Genomic DNA, 23,171 nt, shown 5'->3' on the forward strand with positions numbered 1-23,171 from the left:
GCCGGAGCCGCCGCCGGCCCCGGGGCGGGCCGCAGCCGCGCACGCGGGGGAGCCCGGGGCCCCGCCGGGGGAGGGTGCGGTGCCGCCGCTGTCCCTGGAGCCCTGGGCCGGGGAGAGCCCCCGAAACGAGCGGCGGAACGCCGTTCCTTCCTCCCGCCCGCCTCCTCAGAGCCCTGCGCCTCGGAGGGGCTCGGCCCATAGGCTGCGCCAGGCCCGGCCCCCGCCCCGCAGCCAGTCCCCGCCGGCAGCCGCGGCCCGGCCCGGACTGACAGGGCTGGCGGCAAATCGGAGGGGCCGGGCGGGAACGGAACGCGGCGCTCGGCCGGGAACCGAAGTTGGGGGTTAAAGGCCCGGGCCGTGGGGGCCGCTCCCTGAGGGAGCAGGTGAGTGAGCGGGGCCGGGGGAGGCCGCCTCCCCGCCTCGGCCTGGCGGGTTTTCCCCAAACCGCCGCTGGGGTCCGGCTGCGGGTCTCGGCGGGGCAGGGCGGCCTGACCCGGGGAGGGTGTCCGGGGGCACCCCCTGCCCTCAGCCAGGCTCTGCTCTGCCCGGGGGGGGGGTCCTCGCCATGGGGAGGGGGTTTGCCCCCCACCTCCCCTCACAACGGGGTGCTTTTGCCCTTCCACGGCTGGGCTGCCATGCTGCCCCTGTCCCCCCGCGCTGGGGGCAGCCCGTGAGTCAAAGGAAGAGCTTGCAGTTCACGGCCTGAGCGTGGGATGGGTCCTGCTACCTCAGGATGTGACCGCAGGCCAATTATCCAGGGCCTGAGTCAAAGGGATGCTCAGCCCGCACCATTTCGGGCAGTAAAGCAACAGGAACGTGTCGCTTGTGAGGATCAGACCCCTGCAATGTCTGTATACCAGCATCCCCCTCTGTGCAAAGGGGTCTTTCCACCAGCGCCCGTTGCTCAGGGTCGCTGATGCTCTTTGAGGCCTTTGGGGAAAGGAGCCATCACAGCACGGGGGGGTCTCAGACTGGTTCGCTGTCTGTGGTGCTTTCCAGACACCTATAATGAGTCTGGCTCCAAGGAATTTAGCCTCCAAACTCCGCTCACAGCGATTACACTGAAATGACCTCTGTTTGCGTGAAGAGCAGCACCGTCATCCCCAGCATGTGGGGAATGCATGACTAATGCAATGCTGCGTCCCAAACAAACAACAGAGGTACGCAGGCAGCAGAGAAATTAAAAGCAGCACTTAGAGGACTTCAGAGACTCTTTGATAAGAGCTTTCCAAATGGCAAGGCCTGACGTTAAATGCCAGCTGAATATGTCGCCCTTGGGGTCAAGCTGGTTTGCGAGCTCTTGTAAAGCGAGGTCTGTGTGAGTTTCTGCGTGTGAGACTTTGTGAGAAGGCATTTAAATTCTACTTTCTCTGCTGACATGTGCAGCTGTTGGTTTGATTCCTGGGAGTCTTCTGTGGCCTATCCTTCAGCAGGATTTCATTGCAGGTTTTGGACCATTGAGTTCATTTGACGTAATTCTATATATTTTTTTTTTTTTTTCCTTAGTATCACCTTGGAGGAATATAACCTTGCTGCCCCACTGACTTGCTGGAAATATTGGCTTATCTACACTTCTGCCTACGGTGCCTACCCTATCTCAGTGTAGCCTGGTGGGGGAAGAAAGGCAGCAGACAGGCTACAGAGAATTTTTTTGTGCTTCACTGAACTAACTGTTGCTTGTCCAAGCAAAACAGGATGGATGGGAAGAAGTGGTACCAAGTTACAGATAAGGCGGTTCCAGCAGGGTCCAAGTCTCTTCTGTAAAGAGAAGTTCCAGCATCAAAGAGGCTGAAAAGCAAACACTGCAATCAACCAAAATGGAAGGAGGCAACAGTCCAAATCTGCAACTTCAGCAGCTCCCGTTGGCCACAGCAGCGGTTTCTGTGCAGCCACACACTGACTCCTTTTCTTACAAGGTCAGATTTCTACCCCAGTCTATCCCTAGAGGGCCCTAACTATTCAAGTAAGCTGAAAACACCACTGTATTTTGGTTATTTTTTGCAGAAAATGCACTGTCTGTGTATGTAGCCGTGCCTGGAGCCCCCAGTGTATTTTATGGTGTGTATATAAGCAGTGAGAGAAAGAAGGAAAAATTCTGTGTCTTGAAGAGCTAGGCAAAGTGAAGAAAGGACTGGCAGTTAAGAGATGTGGATGTCTAAAGGTGGTTAGGTGCAATAAATTCTGGTAGGTGCCTTTTCAGACCAATCCATACATCAGTAACAGATCGGATGTTCTGGTCTGCTGTATATTCAAGTGCTTGAATTTCAGGTGGGTCAGCCCACAGTATTGCAGAGAGCCTGCAGCCGAGGTAGGACACGTTGCTGTAGTTCCTCCTTATTCTCCAACTGGGAATGGAGAATAAAATTCTAAATTCCTAAATTCTGTTCCTAAATCAATATCCTCTGAATCCCTGATTTGGAAGGTGCTCAGAAAATCCCAGCAAGAAAGGCTTTTTTCACTGGAAAAAATAACTTGCTGAGAACGCAGTCCTAGGTGCGTTGCAGAAGTTGACCAGGCTGACGTTGGCTTGCGAGCTCTGGCAGGCCCGAAGCCAGTCCCAAACCTGGGCTGCGCTTAGGAGCTCTTCAGCTGAGGCACCGCGTCCGCCACACTGAGGTCCGGTTGCTGAAGCAGTAAACTGTGCTGAGCTGCTCTGGCTACATCTGTGACCACACAGGGACGTTTCTCCGCCAACTTTACTGTCTGTTGTGGGAAGATCTCTCGGGTGTTTTCGAATGAAGCTGCTTGGGTGAATCTTATTTTTGTACATCCCGATAAAGAGATTTTTGTTCCACTGATAAGAACTTGAAATCTTGAAGTCCTTGTCTTACTACGTATGAGAAAACCAAGAACAGTATATTTACTGTTAAGGGAGGAATACGAATGTGAGCTCGGTTATCCCAAATCAGTCAAAGTACTAGGCTGTATCTTGGAGACCAGCACTGAAATGGAAAGTGCTAATGACATCTAATGAGATTTAGACAGTTGTTGGAGGAACACAAATGCTAAATGGCCTGGCTTAGCCTCAGGCTCTTCTGTTGGCTCCTAATGTACATCTCCTTTGTGACTCAGCCTGCTTTACATCCTTTTTTATTTCAAATTCTGTCTTTAGACCGTGAGAATTATTGCTGAGCTGGGAATGCTAATGTAGAAGGGGTTGGGAGCTTGCTAGGAGCTGCTACCAGTTGCCTTTGACTTTGGAATAACTGGTTCATATAAAAAGCAGCACAAAATCTGTGATAATTGGGCTGCCTCATCGAATGGGCTGAATTACCTACTGAACCAGCAGATGTTCTAAGTGGAGAAGAGCAGGATAGTTCTTAAGCTGTGACCTGCAGAATGCAGAGGCTCCTGATCCCTACTCTGCTGAATTCCAGGCCACCTAATATCCTCACAAAAAGAGTTTTTCAAAGGGAAGAATGAGTGAATGGGTCATTAAATGTGATCTTCTTCCCCTCTGAGAAACTGCAAAGAATGCAAATATATGCACACTAACTTAAGTCTCTTGTAGAAAGTGTTTGTTAAGGAAGGGTTATCTTTCACCTGAGTGTCACAGATCTGGAACACAGCCACAGGGAACTTACCTGAATTGCCCTAGATCACCTAGAAAGGGAGGACGATAAAGGGAGATTTTGTTGACAGGTGATCTAGGAGCTGTTTTAAAAGTCTGCTCTCTTCCAGATTGTGCAAAAAGCTCCAGCTTCCTTCAGGGTCCAGTGGCTAAATTTAATATCTGTGTGTTTACTTTGTTTTTACAGGAGAACTTGATTGGTGCATTACTAGCTATTTTTGGGCATCTCGTTATCAGTATTGCACTCAATCTCCAGGTGAGTATCATGAAGCAAATATTGATCTGCCTCAAGCATCCTGCATTAAAGAGCATCAAGCATGCCAAAGATTCTTTGCCTTTATTTTCTTTTCTAGAAATACAGTCACATCCGACTGGCAGGTTCCAAAGACCCCCGAGCCTACTTCAAAACCAAGACATGGTGGTGTGGACTGTTTCTGCTGGTGCTGGGCGAACTGGGAGTGTTTTCCTCTTACGCCTTTGCTCCTCTTTCACTGATTGTGCCACTCAGTGCAGTGTCTGTTATAGGTAAGGGGGAAAGAGGCAACGGCCATGCAAGCCTGAGTGCGTTCCGGTGTGAGATTGCTGATCACTGGGCCGATGCGTAATTCACTGTTTCTCTCTCCTTTTTTTATAGCTAGTGCAATCATAGGAATTATATTTATTAAAGAAAAATGGAAGCCCAAGGATTTTTTGAGTAAGTTGCACAGTTCCTTTTCATTTTTTCCTCTCTGTTTACAAGCCATTCAACACATGGCGTGGCCTCTCAAGAATCATAATTAGAGGGATGGCAAGATCTCCCTTAGCTGTAGTACCTCTTCGAAGAAACGTGTCATCTCATCCACTGTTTGTTAAAAATGGATTTTTAAATTTTTCTTCTGACTTGTGCCAAATCATCTGAATCTCACAGATTTTAGAAATACATGGAAATGGTGTTTGTTTGGAGGATCTGTGAATCATGGTGCTCCGGGCTGAAGCTGCAGCCTAGGGCCTTGACTCTGCAATAGCGTAGGCAGAACCGAATCAGCTGAATTTCCTACATGTGCAAGCGTTTGCAGAACTGCGGCATTCATTCCTCCATTTCCTAGAAAATGGGCTGTGGGCAGCGCCAGGCAGGATAGGCCCCAGACAGAGATCTTGTAGCTCCTGTTTGTTCAGCAGATGCTACCCGGTATGAACTTTTTTTCCTCCACTCACAGCACGCACATTGCCTAGGGTTTTTTTGGTTCTACTATTTTGAAAGTGGGGCATGAAGGGCAGAGGAATGAGTCATCCGGAGGAACGTGCATGATGTCATTAATGGTCACTGTGCACGTGCGACATTAATTCCATGCATCCAGACTAACCCACTAACTTTGTCCTCTCTCTTTTTTTTTTTTTTTTTTTGTCCTTTGGTTGCCGAAGGGCGCTATGTTTTGTCCTTTGTAGGCTGTGGTTTGGCAATTGTTGGAACTTATCTGCTGATAACATTTGGACCTAATAGTCATGAGAAGATGACAGGAGAAAATATCACTAGGCATTTAGTGAGCTGGCCATTTCTGTTGTATATGGTAAGATGGCCCATAAACTGTGGGACAGTTTTCTGCTACATGCCTGATTGGGAGTTTCGTTTCAAGCTTTATTTATCCTTACGGTTACTAGCAATATTCCTTGTACTTGCTAATGAACCTATGCCAGCTTTCCCCAGGGTCAGTTCCACATTGCCTGCGGACACCAGCATGCACAGTTTGGAACCCTCCCGTTCTTTCTCTGAATTACTCTGTTAGGACTTAAATACCGTGAACTGAAAAGTTTTAAAATAGCTTGCTTGCTCTCTGACCTGTCGGCTTCAGCCTGTGGCAGTAGCGCTGATGGCAGCTGAGAGCAACTGTTCCAGAGGGGCCCAAATACTGTGCTTGCACCTGGGCTTTTTCTAGACTGACTTTCTTCAATCTCTCATTGAAAATCTTATGAAATCTTTCGGTTTTTTAATGGAGATAAGTTTGGCCATTAAAAAAGATGTGTGCTGCAGGGATCACTTAAAGAACCTCATTACAGAAAGCAGGCTGAGATCTCCGAGGTAAATATTCAGTCAGGATTATTTGATCTGCTGCTTTACCATGAATATAATGTCAAAAGTGTCTCATGTTTCCTGTTCTGCAAGAAGCTATTGAGTATCTCATCTGATTAGAGTCTAAGATCATGCTAAATTTGATCTGTAATTGTGTGGGATCCTCATTTTCCTTTGATTTGCCCTTTTGTGTCATTCTTATGTTTGACTGGCTCAGAATCCCGTTTACTGCCAACCCCATGCACCCTGCATCTTTTAATATTCTCATTTCTATCTTTTGTAGCTTGTGGAGATCATCGTATTCTGCCTGCTACTGTATTTTTACAAGGAGAAAAATGCAAACTACATTGTAGTTATTCTTCTGCTGGTAGCTTTGCTGGGTAAGTTGATATGGACTTGTAAGATCTTCCAACTCTGGCTTATAACAGTAAACTACAATCAACTGAGGCATCTATGGCTTATAGGGAATGATATTGACCTAATCGATGTCATAAAATGCACCAATCCACTCCAGAAATGTTATTGCAAATTAGATAAAGCTGATATCTTGCAGTGATGTTTAGGGTCTTTGCAAATCCCCTTTGAACAATTAAGACTTATTTCCCATAAGGATGAATAATCTGCCAAATACAGAAAGTGCCAGTTATTTATTAGTGTTCTTAATTTTAATCTGTGCATGCAAAGCACAGTGCAATATCTTCTCTCTTCAATAAGGAAGGCTGATTCAGTGGGTGAAAGAGAGCGTTTGACCTACAAGAATCTTCTTGGCTCTGGGAAGATTTGCTGTGTGGCTAAATAAATGACAAATATTCTGCCATGCCAGTATGTCCCTGTTTAAGTGGGAAGAGCCTCTGGGCATGGGGTCAAATGACGCTTTTGATCTCCTGATAGCCTATAGCGGGATCCTACAGTGACTCTGGAAAGGCCAGGATTTTACTTGTACCTTTCTCCACATTAATCTGTGTTTTTTTTAAGAAACTGTGATCAATTAAACTTTAAAAAGGCTGAATAATGGCAAGGCAGTGACGCAGTCTGACGTGCTGTTGAATCTATGTCACAGTCCTCAATTTTTGCTATTTATGCAACTTCAGTCACTGCAGTGTCTTGTCTTTTTTTTTTTTTTTTTAACTGTTTGCGGCTGCATTTCAGTAACTGATGCCTCAGAGGCTGCGTGAATCAGGCAAAGCAACTGGCCTAATTCTGAATGGCCCTGACTTGTGCTTTCAAGAAATGGAAAGGACGTAGGCTCTTTCTGATTCTTGTTTTGAAAATGTCCTTAGCTTTATTAACGAAGCCAAGACGGCATCAGAAATGAAAATTTTTATTCTTCCATCATGTGATTGCACAACGCTGTTTAAACACTTAAAAAAACCAGTAAATGCTCCCAGTCCTGTAGGGAAGGGAACCGTGATTCAGAAGGGTTAAGTGATTTATTGAAGGCCACTGTGGTGAAGTCGTTGGGAATAAAACTGGCAGAGTTGGGGATAAAATTTGCAGTTTGTATCCCTTGTTTGCCCTGGCAAAAGGAGGGTTCAATTCTTGTAGCTCTTGGGTTTGTTTGCAGATGCCTGTCATGTACAGAGCGAATGTGCAGCGGTCGTGTCCCATCGAGCCCGTGTCAGTGCTTCAGCTGATAAGCGTTCTCTCTCATGCGCAGGTTCCATGACTGTCGTGACCGTGAAGGCTGTGGCAGGCATGATTGTTGTCTCGATACAAGGAAACTTACAACTCGACTACCCTATATTTTATATCATGTTGGTGTGCATGATTGCTACGGCGATCTTTCAAGCAACGTAAGACATTCGCTCTCTTTTTGCCTAGAATTGTGCTGGTTGCAGTGGATCAGTAATTAGTGGGCTGCTTGTTATCCATTCCAAGAATGCTGATTAAGTTTTAGGAGAAGAATTATCCATTCTCTTCTGTGACCTGTCCTCAAATCGTGTCACGGGAGCCTGAGACAGTGGTGTTCTCTGCTTTTCCAGGTAGTGACACTGCCAAGTGGTTTTAACCCCAAATTCATACATCCTTCAAGTATTTGCCAAACAATGTTAGGAATGAAGTGGTGGCAAATAGAGTACAGTATCTGTGCGCTGGCTAAAATCAAAGTGCAGAATCGGTGGTGTTGATGATGTGTCTATATTTTCTTCCTCTGTACTTGTAATAACATAAGAAGCCGGTAGCAGGAGAGATAAAAAGCTATTAAAAATGTGAGTGACGTTCTGGCCCTAAGGTCAGTGGCAGTAATTTCTCTGCCTTTAGTCAGTGCAGGCATAAGGCTTACTCTTCTGTCACTTATATATTAATTCCAAGGGATGCTGCTGCAGGTTTAGTGAGAAAGAGAAGAGTTTCTTAAATTTATGCATCGCTTCTGAAAGGTGTTTCCAAAAAGAAACTAGTCCGTGATAACTGCTGTGCAATTTGAGTATCCTTCCCAAATCAGCCCCTGTTGTCTGTCCTTGTATTGCAGATTTTTAGCTCAAGCCTCACAGCTGTATGACTCATCTCAGATTGCCAGCGTCGGCTATATCCTGTCCACAACCGTAGCAATCACAGCAGGTAACAGGGCACAAAACAGTGCGTTGGTTCTTTCTAAAAGGGTGGGCAAAAGGTTTTGGAATATAATCCTCGCTTTACAGGTGAGGAAGGTGAATGCTCAGCAAGATGATGACTTGTATTTTCTTGTCGTCTCTCTTCTGCAGCTGGCTTTGTTTCTTTTTTCTTTCAAAAAATGTGAATTATCCCATTAGACTGTGTTAAAATTCTCTGTTAAGTTCTGTCATTTTGTTTAAAGTGCATGGGAATTTACGTTTGAGACTATATTACTCATACCATGCTAGCGTGTAGAAGAAGAGGGTGATGTATGCTCTTAGATGTTTGACTTGAATACACAGCTAAAATTTCTCCTTGTGTAGTTTTATCTGGATTTTGTAAAAATGCATGGGATACAGTGTTTAAACCTATTTGCTTCCTCTGTACAAAGGGGTCACAATTCTCTTCCCGATAGTCTTGATTGAATTGTATCTAGAATGCAGCTGCTCACAGCTTTATAGGCGCTTTTCTTCCTGACAGTTGACTCCAATTTCAGCCCTTGCCCACACAGGAAAAGCTTTGTCTGTGTGAACAAAGATGTGCATTTTAAACCCCTTAGGCTTCAAACCTGACGAGCAGCCTTTTTAAGGTGGTGTTCTCCTTACTTAGACATACGAGCAAAACTGGGGGCAAAAAACCAACCAACCAACCAACCAACCAAAAAAACCCAAACCCCAACACTGGAGAAAGTGCACCTGCTTGCCATGCTCTCTGTGTAAATAGCAGTGCTCTTCTGGGTGTACGAGGGCAATAGCTTCCCCCGTAAATTACAAGTTGCCTTTTAATGCTCCTCTTCAACGTCATGAGAGAGTATGGCCCGCTCTTTGGCTAATGTTTATTGCCTGTCAGGTTCCAAGCCATATGCTGCTCTCAGAGTCATCAGCTTATTTACTTTACTTCAATTAGAAATGTAGAGCAGGAGCCAGAATGCGTGTCCTGTTGACATCCAGGACACCAAGGACACTTGGCGTCGCACAGGTTTGAGCTGTAGATACTCGTTGGGGGTCAAGAGTTTGTATCCTGTTGTAGTTAGAGAGATCCGATTTGGTTTGTCATTCAGACTTCAGAAATACAGTCTCTTGTTTATGTGGTAACCACTGCTGTATGGTGAGAATTTGGCTCGGGCTTTATTAGCACAGTGGCATGCCATAGTTCCAGCAATGTTTCCTTCGCAACCCCCTGCCCCAATATGGAAGGAGTTGTACTAGCTGCTGTGCTGCTGTACAGCTTTACTTGCATCTATATTGGTTACACCAGTATAACTATTTTGGTAGTGAAGTTCTGAAAGATTTGTCAATAAATTGTGTAAAAGTAGAAATCAGGCCACCTTTTTCCATTTTAAGATCACAGGAAAAACAAAGGTGCCGAGTATAAAAATAGGAATCTTACATGATTTGGTTTCTGGAGGGACTAGTGCTGGAGATGTAGCACTAATTGCTCGGGTAAGCTGGGAAGAGAGATGTCATGAATTATTTCCTTTTAAAGGAGCAACTTTTTACTTGGACTTCACTGGTGAAGACGTTCTCCATATATGTATGTTTGCGCTTGGGTAAGTGTTTAAAGTTTCCTTGATAGAAAACTGGAAAGTATTCCTTCATATGAGTAAAATTTTAAAAACGCATATCTATCTATCTCTGCCTCTCTCTGTATATTGGAGGTACGTACATTCTTGGAGAGGAGAGCAAATGAAAGGACTTTCTCCGTTAGAGCAGACAGTGGCCCACAGAGCTCCGTACCTTGGCTGAGCGATGGTGGATGCTCTAGAGGAATTGTACAACACTAGGTTAGGCGTAATTGTACGTTAAACACTAAATCCCGTACTGACTGTACTGGAGATCAGCTTGCATGTCGAAGCGTATCGGCTATTTTTCAAGCTACCTGCTCATGAATCCAGAAGAATTGCAGAGTAACCAAAAGAAGCCATCTCTAGGGAATCGATTTCAGGTTTTGCTCCGAGCCTTCACTGAACTGTGACTGGGCTTCTGGCGTCCTGTTTCTTAGGGCATGGGCACTCGCACAATGCAGATATGATCAGTGAAATGTTTGCTCTGTAACTCAGTATTTAGTCCTAGTATAGTGTCTGGATGTGATTAGCTCTCTGTAATCAGGGGACATTCTGAAATGTCTTTCAGATTAGTACAGAAAAAAACAATTGGGAGATTAATGTTAGGAACTGTGCCTTTCTCTGTCAACATACTGTAAAAATCAGGAACGACAGTTGTTGATGTGTTTACCTTTGGGAAACCTTTCAAAGGTCAGGCTGCTAAATCCTGGAATTTCATCAAAGAAAACCAAATTTTGATATGCTTCTTTCCCCTTTAGTTAGTCAAGATTAATTAATTCATGTGAAAACTTTTCCCTGCCCTTTGATAAAGAAAAGGTGAAATCGTTCTGATTGCTAGGTGGATTTCAATCCCGGTGAAGAGGGTTATTCAGCTGAGACAGTTCCCTGTAATTCTGACTTCACAGTTCCTTCTCTTCCCGTTCTGAATCTTTATGGTGCTACATGCTAGGCACCCAGAAGCAGCAGCATGCCATATTACCTCCTCTCCCTTTTCATAGTTATCTCAGTAGATCTTGTCTTCTCCCTCAGGTGCCTCATAGCATTTCTAGGTGTCTTCCTGATCACAAGGAATAGGAAGAAGTCTGTACCATTTGAACCTTACATATCAATGGATGCTATGCCAGGTAACAGTAAAAATACGGTGGTTTATCACTCTTCCTCTTGTAAGTGTTGGGCTTCACAGAGAAAGCTCAAGCTTTAGGCCCTGTGAACTGTCCGGATATATCAGGCGGCTGTGTTGGTTTCTAGTTTCACCTTCTCTTGTTTGTCTGTGCCTTGGGAGGGGTACGTGCCTGTTCTGCACAGAGCAGAGGAGAGGTGATGTGCCACTTGGATGCCGCTTATTCTGGGTCCTCTGACACCAGGGGGGATGTCAGATTTTGTCCGGATAGCCTTGTCCAGTTGGCTACTGTCTGGGAGGCTGAACTGGTTTTGAGCATTTGCTTGGGACTGGGCTTGGTCTTCATCCAGCAGGAAGAACTGGTTATTGAGGAGGACTGAGGTATGTTGCAAGAGGTGGAGGCCAGGGGGAGCAGAGATTTATTTTGGGAAGTACAGCTAAACTCTCTTTCTGGTGAGCTGTATAAAAGATAAGCAGCACTTGATAAATAACTGACTGCCATCCCTCGTTCACTTGAAGCTTATTTCTCCATTAGTTGCTTTAGTGCTGAGCAGAAAAACATTATGTCTTTCATTTAACGCTCGAGGAACCGATGAGCCGCATATCACGAACCCTAAGACTTGCTGATTTAACAGAGCGCAGGAAGAATGCAATTTTTGTTCCTAAGCATTTAATCTCTGTCTTTGCTCTTTTCAGGCATGCTGAACATGCACGATAAGGGGATTGCAGTTCAGCCTGACCTCAAAGCTTCTTTTTCCTACGGTGCGCTAGAGAACAATGACAACATGCCGGAAATTTATACTCCAGCTACGTTGCCGATCGTGCAGGAGCAACATGGTTCCAAAGGAGTTTCCGCTCCACCCTACCGGGTGCTGGAGCACAGCAAGAAGGAGTGAGTGACCTTTAAGGAACTGATTTGAATTGTCAGAAGTATGACCTTTATTTATTTAACCATTAAAATATAAGCAAGTGTAAAGCCAACCTCGATAGAGTTTAAAGCTCGTCTCAAACGTAACTTTCAAGGCTGATGATTAAAATAAACAACCCTCTATGGCTGTGAAGTTGAAAGCATTCGTCTTGGCAAGAAGTAAGTCACAGTCCTCCACTGAAGGCTGCTGTCTGGAAGTGTGAAATGGTGAGTGCAGTATCGTGGCGGTAGGGAACCGCTGAGATAGCGGACGCTGTGAAAACGCAGAGCTGTGGGAAGAGAAGTGACTGTGCAACTTTTAGCCCTGCTGGGAGCGGGTTTATCTCCAAACAGAAGTTTTCAGGAGTTGCTCACAGAGAGAGGAGGGCAGGATTTCATCATTCATATATAGAGACGGTGACGGATTTCCAGAAAAGTTGTAAATCCTCATGTTTCTAGCGTAACCACCAAACTACCTTAACATGGCAATAAAATGTAATTTGTTTTCAAGCACGAATACTGAAACCTACTGTGTCTTTAGAGCAGCGTATTTGGTTAGAGTAAGCAAGCTACGTTATTCCTTCAAAGCGTGCATCTTGGGCGCTTCTGTACAGCTGTTCTCTGACTAGCGTTGGACATGTGCACCGAGTCTGTGAATTGGTTTTATAGCACCACTGCATTATATGGCAGCTTAGAACAAAGATTACGTGGCAGTTTTCTGGTTTCATAGCAGGAGCTTTGGGTTGGATTAAATGGTGCAGAGGGAACCCTGTAAAGTGTGAGAAGAAGAAATGAGAATAGCAATGTGACTGGTGTCTGGTCGGAATTTTTTGTAGCTCTTGATGAGGTCCTAATTCTGTTACCACTTTTCTTTCTGGTTGAGGCAGGATTTCCAACTTTGTTTAGTGGTCTTAAATGCTTAAAGGTGTTGACATTCCCAGTTAAAAAGCTCAGTCTCAGTGTTTTAGGCTGGGGTGTCCCCCCCTTTTTATTTAGCTTTTAAAAAAAAAAAAAAAAAGGCAAAAAAAGATAGTGGTCTAATATGGTGAATGACCTAAGAAGAAAAAAGAAGCATGCACAGTCCAGCACTCGGTGAGGACTGTAAGAATAATGGATCATTGTGTACTCACGATATTTATCTTTCCGGCTTCCAAGAGATGGCTAGAAGCTGATACGGAGGGAGAATAGACACAAGGCGGGGGGAACTTGTCAAGTGAAGAGGACAAAGTACAACATTTACTGGCATATGCAAGTTATGCTGGCACTTTGATATCATCATCGTCTCTAAGAGCAGTTGTTTTGCTGGGAAACAGAATTTTAAGTTTGCTTGGTGTGTCTCGGACTGTACGCATAGTGGAGCGTCTCCATGACCTTAGAAGACGTTATTTGAAGTGAATAGTGCTTGTGTTGCGCGCATTTCTGAGTGGTTGCTCTGATACCAAGGGGTTTGGGAGGATCTTGGACTTGCAACAGTGGCTTTCTGATTTTTTTATTTTTTTTTTTTTAAATTGACTCATGGCCAGTTTCTGTTCCCACTACCAAAAATTCCCAAGAACGCCGCTGACTTGTATATAGTTATTCCAGATTCTTGCTATTGTATATGACAACAGAGCTGTTCTTCTGCCTATGTTTTCTTTGCCAGCTATGAATACTAATTTAATCTGGAAATACTTGAGATTGCTTTGGCATTTTTGTGCAGCTTGGAAAAATTATACCCTTCCCCCTGCAAAGAGTAGATGCCCAGTGGCTGTACGTGTACCTGTGTGTGAAGTTTCTTCACCAGCTTGGCAGTCTGACAATTCAGATCTTATCAGTGGCATCCTGTACACTACAGCTTATGAAACCTCACGAAATAGCAGCTTTTCTTTTGCCCTTAATACTTTTTGTGTTTAAGTAAGATAACGATGTTAATGGGCTAATACTGCCAGAACATTCATCGTGCTGGAGCTGCAGTGACACTGATTTACTGCCTTTGGCTTCGTATTCCCGGTAATCAATTGTTTGTGAATTTATGTGCAGCTTTTGTTCATTAACAATGCAAACCGAAGTAGTACAGGGGAGGCTGAATGGGAAGGGTACAGGAATGCTGGCTTTTCTTCCCTCTTCCCTTTTCATCAATGAGGCAGTAGCTGTTTTGACCTATTAGTTCTGAAACCACAGAAACACACCGTTTTAAAACAAGCTGTGCTAAACCACGCGTAGCTACAAACTCTGCTTTTTACATGGCAATATTCTCTGTGTTTGTTTATTACAGATGTTGCCGTGGTATAAAATAATCAGAAGCGCCTAAATGTTTTGCTGTTGGCTTCTACTATTAGGATGGTCCTGTGTGTAACAGAACGGTGTTTTCTCGGTTCTTGGTTTTTCAGTAGTATTTAAAAACCGCAGCTGACCGGTGTGCAGGCTTTGTAGCTGGTAAATGGCTGCTTAGGTTTTTCTCCCAATCCGGGGACCTGACATCATGAGAGACGGACACCGAGTGCTTTGCCGGGGGCAGAGAGCTGCTCTGGTGCTGAGCCCCTGCTCGTACTTCTCCTTTGTGGGCTGCTCTCTGGCCCGATTCAGTGATTTTTTTGCAGTAAGCTGCCCGGATCCACCACAGCCCTGCAGCCTGAGCGCTGGCTGACTGCGGGCCTGACCTCCCTCTCTGCCAGGGAGCCCTCAGTCATCAGCACGTGGCTGTCTTCTGCTCTGAGTGAGATTTCCTCCAGCCATAACCTGAGCTTTTCTATTATTGTGCTGGTTTGGCCTTTTTCTTTCAAAGACTCTAAAGGCAAGAGTCTTGCTTTAAAGCTTTATATAACCATGTTTTATTTACCCAGTCTGTGTGTGTTTAAATAATTCTACTTAATAATGACAGTTCCCTTCACCTGCAGCGAGACTTGCTTTTGGAAACTTCCTGACAAAGGACTCCAAGGGAGGTGATGTCTCTTTCTGCAGCCCATAACTCACAATATTTTAGATGACTCCATTGTGCCACCTCAGCAGAGCCCGGGACGTTCCTTGGGCTATAGGCCTCAACTCAGTGCACTGATGTAAGGGTTGCGTTTTGCCGGCCTGTGTTAGCCACCGTACGCACGGTGGGAGGACGGCCAGGCTGCACCTCGCTCCTGCTCGCTGCCTATGTTCAATACTTGAATTTTAAAATGTGAGGAGGGTGTTGTATTTTATTTATTTCCCCCTCTCTTGCTCTTTCTCCCAAGCTTCCAAAAGATTTTATTTTCTGCTCTTCAGCACAGTCTTACAGCTGCCATCTCTGTTGCTGAGACGGGATGAACAGGGGCCCCGAGAAGCCAAACGTGTTTAAGCTGACTGTAGGATTTCTGCGCTATTTCTAACAGTGGGAGGGTATAGCTCAGGATTGAAATGAACTCCTTGCCTCCCTTCCAGTTCAGAGCTTACCGGCTGAAAACAGGGAGCTATTGGTACCCTCAAGTCTGTACTTTTTACGGACTATTGGTTAGTCTGAGGCGAGAATGGCCATGCCCGGGATTGCAGCGAATGTTTACAGCTAAACAGCACGTGAAGATTTAACGGAGAGGAGCCCCATGCCACATTCGAGTCCTTGCAGCATGAAAAATAATCTGTTGGTGTACAGCACACTTTAACACGCGTATGTCAAAACGTGCCTTTCTCCAGGGCTGATCCCGAGAGAGGCAGGGCACTGTAGCAGCGCAGTGTGCTTAGCTTTCCCGAAGTGCTGCGCTTCTCGGCATCAGGAGCTGAAAAAGCGTGCACAAAAATCAGCTGACTGCTGGCTCCTGCGCTAAACTGGTAGACTAGCTCCTCGGCCATCTCCTAGCTTCTTTATCAAATGGGAGCTGACGGCTCCTGCCTCCACACCGTGTGGCTTTTCAGTGCACCAGGGCACTTAACACGTTCTCAGCGCACATCTTACACGTGACTTAATGCTGTGGAATACAGCTCCCATGTTGGCTGAATGTACAAAATGGGCTGCCTACGACGTTCTCTTGTTCACATTAAAATGTGTAAATAAATCAAGCTTTACAGTATTGGACTATAAGGATAGCTGCTTAATTTTTCATAAGCAATGTTGCATGTCTTTAATTCTGTTTGTCTTTTAGGTGAGACCTTTGGAAATGAAACTTAATAAAAGATTGTGGTAAAACCTATAGAATTCTGGCCTGCTCCATACTCTTGGTATACCTTTAATCGGCCATAAATGTCTTGAGAGAAGTTAAGACAGGATTTACTTTACTACCATAAGTACTATGTGCACTTGAAGAACTCTTTTTTTTTAACAGGGCACTTGTAACTGAAATGCAGATTGCTACAACTCGTGCTTGGGGCTGCAGCGTTACTAACGCTCACCATTTTACGTGGGCGTCCAAGTATTTGGTGTCAGCTTTAGGAATCGTGCAATTTCCTCTAAAACCTTAGTTTTACAGGGCCTGAAAAAAAATGTTAGCATTCGTTATGTCAGAGAAGAGCTTGCAAATGTGATCCGAGTATAGGCTAAAGGGGGAGGGGGGACCACGACACAAGATGAGCCAAATCACAAAACAAGAAGCATTATATTATTGGTGGCCTGACTCATGATTTTTGCATGCCTGCCAACTCAATGCTGAAATTGAGACAACAGCGTGCTTCTCTGAGACAGCAAAGACCTCTAATACTAGTTGGGAATGCTCCGCCGGAGGAGATGCCATCCCTCGGATACAGGCTATCATGTCTTTGATTGCAGGAGTAGACAGCTTAAAGGCATTTCCTAACAATGCCATTAGGAGATACAGACGGTCATAAATTTAGAATACTGGCGGTGTAGCTCAATCGAATGCTTGCCAACCTAATTAACACTCACCATATGGGTTTTAGTCCAGGGGGATAAGCAGAAGATAACCCTCAGGATACTCTTAATTAAATGTATCTCTTGGGGTCCCAAGCCACAAATGGAAATTAAAAAAAAACCACCAAGAGCAGCCTTATCCACTTTGGCGTTAAAGCTGCGCTCCATAGAAGTCCCTGGACAGGAGGATTAAAACACTGCCTAGCGCTTTCTTGAATGCTTGCAGAAGCAGCATGCCTAAGCCCCGGACTTTCTGCTAAATGTGGTAGTACTTTGTTAGCATACCTCACTTAAGGGTTAGGGTGTTTTATCGGAGACAACTGTGTTAAGTGCTAATTTAAAGAGGTGGCAATCAAGCCAGAGGCCAGGATCGTTACAAAAACGCATGCTCCGAAAGAGGGGTTATTACAAAAGACACGGTATTTAAAATGCCCCTGAAATGGACGCAAATCTTTCTTGGGAGTTTGTGGTATTAAAGCAGAATATATTGCTGGCCAGGGAGGAAGAACATGGTGTTGAATTAATAAAGCATGTGATTGCAGCAAGGAAAGCCTAAGGTAATTGAGACTAACCAATCACCGCCTAAATTTGCACTGCATCTAAACTGCAGAATCCCTTCCCTGGACCGCTAAGACTGACCTTACCTTCCCTGAAGTGAATTCCGCTATGCCCTGTTTTCTTACGAGGGAAAGGTCTGCACTGGGGACAAACAAATTACAAGCCTGGTAAAGAAGAGCAGCTTAGCATTACTTTCTGCCTTTTCTTCTGTACCTAAACTTCACAAGAAAGCATTTCAACCACTGAAATTTCAGTATTTATGTAAAAAAATCCTAACTGTCTTCTGGCTTTCCAAGTGAGGACAAAGCTGTTGAACTAAGTATTTGTGTCAGTGAAATTCAATAGTTTTGTGTGCTTTTTGTGGAAAACTGAATGCAACCAGTAAAAGGGCGTTGGTTTGTGCTTTCTTTAGATGTAAACGTACACACGCATTCATTTATCGCACAGTTCAGATGACCACTGTCTCGAATCATCTCAGCGCTGTATTAAGCCATGATTTACTCCGAGACACGAGGGACACAAACTGTCGCTGTTCCCATCTGGCACCTGCCTGAGCGCGTCCGCCCGCCGAGGCCAACCGCAAAGAAAAACCGACGGAACGCCGGCCGCCACGCAGGAGCGCAGGCGGGCCTGTCGCAGCAGCCATCTGCCAAGCCCGAAGCACCGCAGCACAGGTGCCGTGCTCCCAGTCTGTCCCACGTCCTCTCCTCTGGCTTCAGCCATCAAGGTCATCCAAGCGTCCTGCTGGGACACCCCCAGGTGCTCCTCTGTCAGGTCCCAAACTGTTACTGGAAAGCGGCAAAATTATTCACTGTCTACAACTTAATTTTGGAGTTTTAGAAAGAAGGCATTCTTTATTGTGGCTCTGGGCAACACGGGGGATAATTCCACCATAAACGATCCCACGGCTTGATAAACTTCCAGTAATTATATACTATGAAAATATACATATTCATAGGATTCCGATAATTTGGCTACATGAACATGAGATTTCCTCGAACTTATTAACATATGTAAATGTCCGATCCACATGCGCAATCGTCTTCCGTGGTGGTCTTCAGGTGGTCTTTGGGGGTCTTCAGACGAAGGCTCATAGTCTTCTTCACTGTGTTCGCTGACTGACCTCTACTTCTGCGCAAACTCAGTTCTGGGATCACGTATGCGATGTCCTTCAAGGTCGGTTTGTTCGGGTCTAATGGTCATCCTGCAACTTCCTTACCCTCATGGCTCCGCACATCTGCTCTCCCAAGGCCTAGCTGTCTAAAGGGGAGTATTCAGGAGCTTCTTGTCCTACAAGTGCCCTAAGTATTCACGAAGATTTACTTTTGTTTGGTTACATCTGTTGTATAATGATTCTAAGTACTTAAATTGATAGTTGCTCTCTATATTCGCAGGTATCACAACAGGGTTTCCAGGCTGTTAATTAAAAACATGGACGAGGTCTCTTGTCCTCCGTACTGGGCTCTGCCAGCACCTCAGCCGCCGACCGCTTCTCCAGAGGCAGTTCCGAGAGCAATTTTCAAATTTTGAGTCAATTCTCATCTCTCTGAGCTCAGTCATTCCCACAGGGAACCGAGGAAAGCCCTTCCTCGAGGCCGGGCAGAGGCTGGAAGCCCGTTGCCTCATGTACGACACCGTTCGCGTCCCCAAAACGCTTCGCGCCCTTTGCTGTGGAGACCCCCGGACGCCACGGCGGGGGGGAAAGACGCCTGCAACCCGCGGCGGGGCCGGGGCGGCGGGGCCGGTGCCGGCGGCAGCCCCTCACGGCTTGGCGGGCGGGCAGAGGGCGGCCCGCCGCGGCGGGAACGGGGCTGGCGCATGCGCAGAGCCGCCCCCCTCCATCCGGGTCACCGACCCCCCCCGCCGCCGCTCCCTGAGGCGACGCGGGGGCGCGCACGCAGGCGCGTTCCCGCCGCTCCCCTCCCGCCGCCGCTCGCTCCGCACCGCGACCGGCGGGGAGTGCGCGCTCCCGCTGCCGCCCCCTGCGCGGCCGCCCTGCTCCGCCGCTGCCGAGGGGATCCCCGCCGAGGAGACGGTGAGCCCCCCCCCGCCGCCGGCCATCTGTTGCTCCCCCGTCCCCTCAGCGGTCCCTTCGCCGGGAGTCCCGTCCTGCGGTGAGGCGGCGCGGCCCGGCCCGGTGGCGGTTCGCCGTGCAGCGCCGAGCACCGCCCGCCGCCGCCTCCCGGGCGAGGCCTGGCCGAGCCCTCCCGTCCCGCCGTGCCGCTGCCTGCGCCCTCCGCGGCGGCCGGGCGGGGCGGCGAAGTTGTTTTCTCCTTTAGCACTTGCTCGTTAGGGCAGATACAGACGGTTCGGCTGTTTTGGGGTTTTTTGGTTGTTTTTTTTCTCCCCAGAATAATCCCAGAGCGGTCTTTTGCCTCCTCCACCGTGTTCATCCCATCCCCTATTAACTCTGAACTTGGGTGTTGGTCCCCCAGCCCCTGAACTTGCCCGGGGCTGCTCCCCTGGGTAGCCCAGTCCTCTGCGGGTTTGCAGGACTGAGCCCGAGTTTCTAAACTCCTCCGAGCAGATTTGACCGTTTATGTAGAAATTGCCGTGCCGTTTTCAGTCCTTGTGAGTACTCAGGGTTTTCGGGAAGGGTGTGATAATGAAAATGAGCTGCTTGTGTTTCAGCAGTGCCCGAAGAGCGGGTCCAGACGATGCAAAGGTAAAATACCAGCGCTGTCTGTGCCGATGCTCTGATGAAGACCTGAAGCTCTCAATGGCAGAAGCTGTATTTCCACAGTTTGTTTAAATTTTGAACATCCTAAGCTTTGTCGAAGAGTTTCCTTTTAAGTGTTTCAAAGGTACCTGTCACTCGGTATTGAAATGATAGGCAGATATGAATTCTCAGAGGAATAAAGGACTTAGTAAAAGGTCTTATACAAGGGGCTTTAGTTCTTGGGATCCTTTTAGTCCTGCTGTGTAAGGCCATTTAATCTAAAATCTAAGAGGGAGCGAGTGATCAAATAGCTTGCTAACGAGTATTGTCAGTTGTCTACGCAATGAATTTCCTTATAATTTTGAATTGTTTATTGCAGTTAATATTACTGTAAGAATTAGCTGACTGTCACAAATGACTAGCATTTGTGTATTTCCATTCGGATCAGACTATCGTATCAATAGGTACTTCTCACCTTTCCAAGGAGGTAAGCGAAGCAATTCGCTTTTTGCCCAGGGGAAGCTGAAGCAGAGCAGTTTGGCTGTTGCAGTGGCAATCACATCACTGTGCCTGTCAAGCTTGCAGTATTTCTTCTTCTGATTTTGATGCTTTCTAATAACTGCACAATAAAATAGTTCTGCCTAACCTGTTAAAGTATCACTTCTCGCAGTACTGTTTCTAACAGTACTTCTTAATTAACATTCATACATCAGTCTTACCTGTCTCATCCTTATTTCAGGGGGGCTATTGGATATTCTTGCATTGCTCAGTAACCATGATGTTTTGATACTGATTTGGGTGAAGTCAGGAAAAACAAGTAATCTGTGGAAAAACTACAGTTAACCATGTAGGTTTATGATTAAAAAAAATTAGAACTGTGATGCATTCTTAATTTTTAAAGAACAAAACATAATTGAAGTAGCTTTTATAGTTCAGCGCTCTCTACAGAAGCTTTTCAGATTTTGTTTTTATACTAGCAAGAAATGCCGTACTGTAAATTATACAGAACTGTTGATTTTGTTGCTGAAATGTTTCCTTAACTTTGACTAAGATTGCTTCTATTAAATCACTTTCCCTGCAGACTGTTTGCAGGAATTCAAGGGAATAACTGCATTGTCTTCTGCAGCTTAACAGTGTACAAGTTGCTACTCTTGTTCTCTAACGGAACAAGATGATTTCTGGTAATTCAATTTTGGTTACTAGTTGAGAAAAAAATGTAATCTACTTTATGGCAATGGAGAGGTTTAAACTGCCCCAGCTCTCCGGTCCTGTTCACACACAGCATTTGAGACCCGCTGCCTTTTTACAGAGCAGAAAATACCTTACGATAAAACGTTTTGTTGCTGTATTTAAATGTTACAACGTGATGAATTCGCATATAATGAAACTTGAAGCCAGAGAGGCTGTTGGCTGCCTGCAGAGCTGGATAGTGTGCCTGGACAGGTTTGTGTGTTTTCCATCAGGATTCTTAAACTTCTTTACAAATCTGAAGCACATCTCCTCAGTGCAATAATGCGTGCCTGTGCAGAATTTGATGTGTTTCATAATAACCACAGATTGCTGTTGAGCAAAAAGCAGTATTTTCCTCCTATCAAGGGTATTTACGCTGTAAAAGGTTTCCAGGGAAGATCTTTTGTGGTGAAGAGAAGAGGCCTGCAGCGCAGGATCACCAGGGCTCAGCTCTGTTTCTGAGCAGTCCTGCCTTGGTAGTTTGTTTTAATCTGTGTGCGTTTTGAGGGTGGCACACGCAGGTAGACAGTGGTAGTTGTTGATTGTCGGTTCCACATGGAACTGGATGCAATGAATCAGGATGCAGGAGACTAAAGATGTGGGGAACTGCAAGTTTAATTTCTTTAATGTTAAGATGCTAACTAGACAGTTTCGCTTACGTCTATTGACCAGTTCGTGCATGGTGCACATCATAGTGACCTTGCAGCCATCGCTTTATCTAGGTCTGCTTCGTAGGTTACTTGAATCGCTTAATGTTATATAAATTAAATCGTAAAAGAAGCTACATCTTGTGGCTTTTTTGTTGGCTTTTTTCCCTGTCTTTTTTCCTTCCCATCCTCTCTTACAGTGTGTGTGGTGGTCTGTGATATCTGAGCTCCTGGCATTTGTTTGCAAACATTTTAGTTGTTTGTTACTGATCCCTCTCCGGTTCCTAAGTTGATATGGCAAAGAACTCTCCTTAATTATATTGTTTACCTGGCTATCACTCTTGCTTTCTACTGCTCTGTCTTTTGTATGTTGTCACATTTTCATTTACAAAATTGCCCTATTCTGTTATACCAAACAGACATGGAAATAACATGGATGCCTTTTTTCCAAAATACAAAATAACAGTTTCGGAGTTCTAGAATCTCTTCATGATGAACTTTGAACTTAATTTTAATTCTCTGAATTACTTTAACCAAATTTGGCAAAAGAAGGAAGAAAAACTGGGATTCCTCCCCCCCCCCCATTCTTTATGTCTTTAAGTTGGTGTTTTAGAAAGTGCCTTGTTTTGCTCTTTTTCACAGTATCAGGTTTGTTTTATTTTCAAGCAGATGTTTGCATACTTGTCTCATTGGTGTGTAAAAGATGGTTTCTATTCAAGGAGTCTATACAAAGTCTCGTTCTACAGAATATTAGCCAGAAGTGCAGAGTTCAGGTGTCTTATACATACAAATAAAACCCTCGATCTGCCGTCATTTTGTCCATCTCTCTGCTCATTTTTTCCTGAAGTGCTGTTGCTCTGTGCTAACGTACCAAACCGAGGAACGTCTCTGTGGTCACTGCAGCGTTTGGTCTCAGTAATCAGCAGATTGCCGCTCCTTAAGTGACATAAGAGATGACAGCAACTTTAAAGGAGGAGTAGTGGATTCAGTTGATAATTTATGGATTAAATTCTCTCTGATTTTAATTGTGATGTCTGATTCCACAGTACTAACAGAATGAAGAGAGGAGTACTACTGCAGGCACAGTGTAAGTCACATAATTGTACACTCCGTTCATCTTATTTTCTAGATGCTTTTGCCTTCCTCCAGTCTGCTTTGTTGACTTCGTTTTGTAGCGTATGAGGCTCAGACAGCCTGAACTTTTTAAAGCTCTTCATAACGCTGCCCACTTGACCAAATTTTGTTTTGATCTGTATGTTACCTTACTTCCTCTTATTCACCATTAATATAAATCCTTGAATTTACATGCCAGCATTTCCAAACTCTCCCTTTTCTCTGCCAGTTTTGCTCTCTTGCCTTGTTTGCGAGTCTCCTCATTCTTTGATTTGTCAGAAAACGAGGTTTTTGGAGCAGTCGTGTGGGTTAGGTGTTTCGTATTGTGACCCGTACTCCTCTCTGATGGGGATGCTTGG

The 23,171-nt window shown here is 45.5% G+C and overlaps 2 protein-coding genes across 6 annotated transcripts in view; both read left to right on the plus strand.

Moving 5' to 3' along the window:
- On the plus strand, positions 1–15,872 carry NIPAL3 (NIPA like domain containing 3). 3 transcript variants are annotated; one of them, XM_082329696.1, is made up of 12 exons: positions 1–383; positions 1,507–1,916; positions 3,759–3,827; positions 3,925–4,096; positions 4,206–4,265; positions 4,973–5,118; positions 5,902–5,998; positions 7,276–7,411; positions 8,086–8,174; positions 9,693–9,756; positions 10,801–10,895; positions 11,588–15,872. In XM_082329696.1, exons 2-12 carry the CDS (start codon positions 1,818–1,820, stop codon positions 11,785–11,787), a joined length of 1,227 nt encoding a protein of 408 aa, XP_082185822.1. In that variant the 5' UTR covers positions 1–383; positions 1,507–1,817; the 3' UTR covers positions 11,788–15,872. The 3 variants fall into 3 exon arrangements, with proteins under 3 accessions (XP_082185822.1, XP_082185823.1, XP_082185824.1); XM_082329697.1 differs by having other exon boundaries at positions 4,997–5,118; positions 11,588–11,789; XM_082329698.1 differs by lacking the exons at positions 9,693–9,756; positions 10,801–10,895 and having other exon boundaries at positions 11,588–11,789.
- The window catches only part of RCAN3 (RCAN family member 3), a 20,712-nt gene continuing 9,506 nt past the window's right edge, over positions 11,966–23,171 (plus strand). Inside the window, exons 1-2 of one of the 3 annotated variants that reach the window (XM_082329702.1) lie at positions 19,130–19,198; positions 22,746–22,786. The gene's annotated coding sequence lies outside the window, so the exon portion shown is untranslated. Of the gene's footprint in view, positions 12,027–19,129; positions 19,199–19,880; positions 19,968–22,745; positions 22,787–23,171 lie in introns of those variants that run through there. The other 2 variants (XM_082329703.1, XM_082329701.1) reach the window with 2 other exon arrangements.

Source organism: Platalea leucorodia (genome assembly GCF_965183815.1).
Source record: "Platalea leucorodia genome assembly, chromosome: 18".
In the NCBI taxonomy this organism is placed as follows: Eukaryota; Metazoa; Chordata; class Aves; order Pelecaniformes; family Threskiornithidae; genus Platalea; species Platalea leucorodia.

Excerpts from the sequence above, each read along its gene's own strand:
- NIPAL3 (XM_082329696.1), top strand. The coding sequence starts at position 1,818 with ATGGAAGGAGGCAACAGTCCAAATCTGCAACTTCAGCAGCTCCCGTTG. Across the intron at positions 1,917-3,758 it reads CTGACTCCTTTTCTTACAAG|GAGAACTTGATTGGTGCATT; the intron begins GTCAGATTTCTA and ends TTGTTTTTACAG. Across the intron at positions 3,828-3,924 it reads GTATTGCACTCAATCTCCAG|AAATACAGTCACATCCGACT; the intron begins GTGAGTATCATG and ends TTTCTTTTCTAG.